The 6617-nt window shown below is 31.5% G+C and overlaps 1 protein-coding gene across 1 annotated transcript; it reads right to left on the minus strand.

The window, feature by feature from the left end:
* Positions 1 to 3145: 3145 nt before the first annotated feature.
* On the minus strand, positions 3146 to 6307 carry LOC101495451 (uncharacterized). Its single transcript, XM_004497988.4, has 5 exons — positions 6096 to 6307; positions 4345 to 4387; positions 4156 to 4247; positions 3978 to 4070; positions 3146 to 3333 (listed from the first exon to the last, which is right to left on the minus strand). Exons 1-5 carry the CDS (start codon positions 6168 to 6170, stop codon positions 3286 to 3288), a joined length of 351 nt encoding a protein of 116 aa, XP_004498045.1. The 5' UTR covers positions 6171 to 6307; the 3' UTR covers positions 3146 to 3285.
* Between the last annotated feature and the right edge of the window lie 310 nt (positions 6308 to 6617).

Here is a 6617-nt window from a genome sequence, read left to right on the forward strand (position 1 = left end):
ATGAAAATACTCGCCATCACATAGAAAATTGCTTTGTACACATATATCCTTTTTCAAATGGTCTTGCATGTTAACATTGGAAGAGGCACTATCCAAAGTAATAGAAAATACTTTCTTATCTATTCCCCATTTCTTTAAGCAATCAAATAAAGTGGCTTCTAATACAATACCATTGTGTGGGGGTTTCATTCGACACAAGTTGAGAACTCGACTGGTTAACTTCCAATGTTCATCAACCAAATGAGCGGTTAAACAAATATAACCCTCACTAGTAGATGTTGTCCAAACATCTGAAGTAAGACAAATTCTATTTGGAATCCTAACCATGATATCCTTAAGCTTAGTTTTCTCTTTGTTATATATTTTCTCAATATCCAACACAATGGTATTCCTAGAAACCATTTCGGCATAAGGATTCAAATAATACACTCATACTCAAATTTTCTCATACTCAACAAAGCTAAAAAGAAGATCATGTGAAATAATAACTACATCAAGCAAATGATATGGGTTTTTTTGGTTGATTCTAATTATGTTAGAAGGTTCATCTTAATTAAAAAGGTTTAACAAGATACTCTTACAAAAGAAACATGACGGATTAGATGTGAAGTCCAATAATTGTGCTTCAAATTAGGGTTTTTTCTAATAGTAAATTCATTACTACAAAAGTTGCATGCAGTCTTTTCAATCCCATTTTCATCACCAACTTTTGTAAAAAATTCCAAACAATTGACATTGTTTTCTAACGTGTATCAGTACTTTCAAATACTATAAAAGGAGCTTCACCAACCACTTCATCTTCTACATTCATATTTATATCCATAGACTCCATACTATAATCTAAAAGGAAGATCTTATGCATTTTAAAAAAATAACATACAATTAAATAGCCTTATAGATGATCAGTTTTCATAAATGTATCTAAACAGAAATCAGTCCCACAATGGAAGATTCTGGTATTTATTATTCATACATAAACGTGACATATATATTGCATTAAGTTAATAGCCTTAATTAGGAGCGAATGACATCATTCAATTCAACTAGTAAGGGTTTCAACTTTCAACTTCATTTATTTAATTAATGCAACTATTTTACAAACTAATTTCGTTTTCTATTAGGAAATGGAAGAAGGTGGCAAATGGTAAAGAAACTAAAATACTTAATCCGACTTAAACTAAAATAATAATATCAACGAAGTATTATTCCACTAAATAGGTTGGGTATATTGATTAAACGAACACCACGTCATGGTTAATATCTAAAATACAGGACACTGAAACACCATATATATATATATATATATATATATATATATTTCTTATAAGATTAATATATTAATCTTCTAAAGAACAATGTTATGGTAATGATCACAAATAAGAATATTGAGAGGAATCATAAGAGGAATGGTCTTGTATTTTCTAAAAACTAGTTAATCCAATATGATAATGAGCCTCACAAAAATCTGATAAGAAGCATCATTTAAGAAGCATCATTTTGATATTAGTTTCAAAAGTAAAAAATCTAATATAGGGTAAGAAGTGTCAGAGAAGATGTCAAGTCAAAAGTATGTGTCAACTCAATTTCTTGACGTGTGTCAAAGACATGTCTAACAGATGTCTGAACCAAATAAATATATTTATAATTGGGCACTGTTAAGAGGTGTATTAGACGTGTTCGAGAAGTGTTGTTGTCTGAAACAGAAACGTGTTTGACATGCCAACACAACTTTAAAGAGGTGTTCATGCTTCATAGCTATTTATATCTAAATCTTTCTCAAGTGTTTCACCTACAATTATTATTGATATCTCTCTACCTCAAATAGTAATAATAAAAATAGTTAAAAGGAAGCATAATGAAAATTAAAAGGGAGCATCTGCACAGTAATAAGCAGTGCCCCATTTGTCAATTTGAATTATAGTCAACAATTTAGCATTAGCTGAATAAATGTCTCACAATGCAATGCACCACAACACATAAAAACCTAAAACAATGTTCATCTGTTCCAAACTAACATAGCAGAATGATGCCAATGACATTTTCAGGAACCTTGAACAACAATTCTAAACACACAGTTGGCACCTTAGAAATCAAAATATCCACTCAAAATTTCAAACAAAAAACAAAGACTCTCACAACAAAATAACAACAAGAAATGCAAAACTAAAACAACATTCCTGAATGCAACCGATTGCAAACTCTTAACATAGGTAAAAGTTCAAGTACCAAAAAAGAAAGAAAAAAATAGAAAACGTTCGTAAGTGTGGTTAAATTAAGACACAGAACAATAAAATAAACTTTTATTTTTTAAGTTTTTACAGCTCTCAAAGTCCTGTTTGTTCTTGATAACAAACATGAATTCATTAGACAATGTAGAATATATCAACAAACTAGAATAATTTCCATATTTTGCAATCAAAATAGCACAAAATAAAGCATGAGAAAGTGGGTACTCAGTACATGTTCTTTTTCCTTCCGTAATAGCATTTTAAGAGCCAGTTTGCAACGGTATCAACACAGAAAAGAGATTCAGGCAGGAAAATAAACAAGTGCTATAGTAACTTACAACAAAAACAAGAGAAGGTAGAGCCGATGAACTTGAATAGTGGCATGAACGCAAATAAATGAAGGGAATGAATAGAGGAGAAATTGGACATTGTGTGCTTCATTGATTCTAGGGTTCCATGGGTAAGAGTTGGTCTTCTGTTCCCAGATTGTAAAAATAGACTGAAATGAAATGGGCCATGAGGCCCTTTGACCGGCGTTCAAAAAAAATTAAAAAAATTAAAAAATAGTGGGCTGGCGCATAAAAAAAGCTCATTAATAGGGGCTTATAATTTGAAGCTTGTAATGAGTTTAATAAAAGGAACTTAAAGATTTGAGGTTTTTTTGACAGCTCTCATCAAGATTAATAAACTTGGCATTTCACTTTAATGCATGCAACAATGCTTACTTCCAACCTCAATGGAAACTGGGAAGCATGGTTGAAAACTGTAACTATTATGAACATTATATTCTCACAGAATAATACAAGTGTTACCTCATAAATACTAAAATAATAAATTTGTTTTACACGCATACGTTATAGTCCAAACTTATTTTAACATGAAAATTAACATTTGTAGCCCAATAAAACAATTGTGAGTAAGAATTGAAAATAAGTTGATTTTAAAATTTAGATAATTTCTAAAATGTCATCAGTGCAATCCTTCATGATGTCAAATTATATGACAACAATAATTCAACTTTGGGTAATTTAAAAGTGACAATTTTCAGATCATAAGTTCAAGAGCCCTGCAATTTCAAGCTCTCCAGCTGCTCCCTCGCTGTAACCTAATGTCAAGAAATGAATTAACAACAATTTAGCCATCAGTCAGATTTCATAGAACAACACTACAATTTAGCCAATAAGTTCAGCCACTTTAAAAGCTCATCCTAGATAACCATTCAACAAGCCTAAACTCAAATTTGGTGAATAAATACAGGGAAGAACAACAAACATAGACATCAATGCAAATTCGCATTACGAATTTGAGAATTCAAGCATAACTTACACTCCTTTGGTTAACATTTAAATCTTATAAGAGAACATGGTTATGCGACCATACTTTTAAAAATTTTACATCTAAATCCTTGTTTATCAATACTTTACGAAAAGTGTGGTACCACATAAAAACAACTTTATCTGCAGGGCTATTTTTTTAAAAGCCATTCGTTAAACCAAGATTCCTGACTAAAATTTCTACATGTGCTTATTTTTATAAACAAATTAAAGCAACAAATTAAGATGAACCTTACATTTCACCAAAGTGTACCCCGAAACAACTCACTTGTCTAATTTGAATATACACAGACTTTCGTCCAAGTTATTGTATGACCACAAATTTCTAATTCTTTCAATAACCCATACTATACAAGCATTAACATATTAATCAACATATATTCTAAGAATTGAAATAAAAACCAGCAATACTAACTTGCTCTAATTTCAGATCAGCCTCTTTGAGTGATCGCAGAAGATGAACTATACGGTTTTGAAGTTTTTCATTTTCTGCAGCAAGCATCTGAGCCTGCAAATAATATCATTGGTAAAAGGACACAATCCATTTCAAAAAATTAAATGTATATAAGTTGTAATTTGTAAATGAGTATAACCTTCTGTTTTTCTGAACTTAATTCAGCATTTGCAACTTCTAGCTTTGACTGAAGATCATTAACCATTTTCAACTGTTCCTCATTCCCAGCATCTGAGAAAGTTTCATAGAAATGTAATTTACCCATAATATAGGAACCAACTTCAATCTGAAAATACTATTGCTTTGTGTTGTGTACCTTAGCACCTACCTTTTTTACTATTGATGGCAGCTTCAAGTTTTGATAAGCGGTCCTAAAATATATTGTGGTAAGACATTAGTAAGAAAGTAATTTACTTAAACAAAAAACTTTGACAAAACTCGTACGAAAAAGTGACAAAGAGAGGTTTAACTAAAGTAATAGTGAAGTAACTCAGTTTTCGAGGCAAGAGGAAACAAGGTGACAGGGACATTTACAACATAATGATGATTAATATCAATGTCACTCCTTATATCATAAAGACTTCGAAGTTTTTCCAATGCCAACAGAGAAATTTCATTTAAAACTCTCTTTTTGTTTCCTTACAATGGAGCCATGCCTTACAATTCAGTACAAAAATATCATGTAGTAGGTAGTGCAGCAAACCTATTGTAAGAGAACATGGTGAAAAACTCTATTCTATATCTGCACAAGATATAAACAAATTGTAGGAAAGCAAGGGAAACAGAATGTCTATGGATAATAATTTCCGCAATTTCACACTGATCAGTTCAGAGTTAAACCCAGTATTAACCTAAAGTATCACTAAGTTCAGTTTCACATAATCTAGGATGGTTGACTCACCAACAGATTTACTCACTAAACATCCTACCTAACACTCAAAACTTCATGCCAGCATGAATATAATTTTATTCAAAATAGGAGGAATGTTGAAGCAGGACAAGGGGAAAAGGGGCAATTTCTCGTAATTTCAACACAATAACAACCAAGCTTTATCCCACTAAGTAGGGTCGGGTACATGGATCAAATGACGCCATAATGTTCTATCATTTAACATATCTCTTCCCAGCTCATTAACCATTAGGTCTTTCTCAGTCTCTAGCGACTTGACTACCCTTCATTTGATCTACTTTCCTTTCTACAGAACCTACAGATTTTCTCACCACATGCCCAAACCACTTGAGTTTCTACTATAGGTGCTACCCCAACTCTCTCTCTCTCTAATGTTGTCATTTTTAATCCTATCTCTAGTCTTTCCACTCATTCAACGCAATATTCACATCTATGCTACACTTACTTTATCCATTTTTCATAATTTCAATATGCTAATACTGTAAAATTGAATTCCCAACAAAATGATTATGTAGATTATAAATATTCTGAAAAAATCGATTACTTGCTAATCAGTTTTAAGATCCTATGAAAGTGCAATTTATTTGTAAAACAAGACAACATTTAGCTTCTGACAACTCCTCAAACAAAATTGTCACAGGTAGGACGAGACTCGTGAATTCACCAAAACAACAAGTTATAACTTATATTTTCATTCACGAGGGAGTAGTATTCCAAGCATTTTCCTTAATTTTGGTGCCCCTATCCTTCATCCATGCTTCAGTCTCAAGTTAATGTCCCTCTATATTTCCACTATGCATCAAATCAAATGCATTTTACAAGAAGAAATACTTTTCATGTTATGCAATGCAATGGAATGAGAACAACGGGAAAAAAAAAAACTCTAGTAGCAGTGATAATGTAGGAACTTGTGAGACATAAAATGAATTGAAACCAGAAAAGACAAGTTCAACAGTCATGATCACTACATAAGCAGCAAAGTGGTAATTATTAATATAATGTTTAATTTTCGTGTTATTATTAGGGTTGGAAGAAAACCGAATGAATGGGGGAGAGGGAAGAAAAGATCACGAATCCATATTTCCATAACATTAGCAATCGCTAATGGTAGATTTTTATTTGAATTAATAATAAAAGAAAAGAAAAAGAAAGAGAGTGTAGTGACCTACTTCGGCTTCCGAAGCTCTCCGAAAGAAAGGCTTTAAAGTGAGTTCCAAGTCGTTTACTTTTACGGACTCCACCATTCTTCTCTTCGAACAAACACTCGCTCGCCGCTTTACGACCCTCCTCGCCAACCACACTTTAAACAACAATATTAAACTAAACCGTGCAAAAACTATTTATGAATTCCTGTATCTTTTTTTTCCAGAATCAATTAATATTTTTATGAGTCAATTAATTGTATTTATGCTCCGTTTGTGCTGGCTCAGAAAAAAAAAATTTTCCGTTTCTATATTTACTTTGACGTGGTTAATTTTTTTTATAGAGTGATGATTCATTTGTTTTTAATTAAAAATCTTAGGACTAGGAATGGAGATTCATTTCAGTTCATAAGAAAAACTACGAGACTCATTTTAGTAAAAATAAATTTAATTTTTAATTGTTAAAATATTTATATTAAAACCACTTAATTTTTACTTTTTATACACTTTATTTGGTTTATTAAAGAAAGATAGAGGAAAGAAAAGACA

The sequence above is a fragment of the Cicer arietinum genome, chromosome 4 (genome assembly GCF_000331145.2).
Source record: "Cicer arietinum cultivar CDC Frontier isolate Library 1 chromosome 4, Cicar.CDCFrontier_v2.0, whole genome shotgun sequence".
NCBI classification, from domain to species: Eukaryota; Viridiplantae; Streptophyta; class Magnoliopsida; order Fabales; family Fabaceae; genus Cicer; species Cicer arietinum.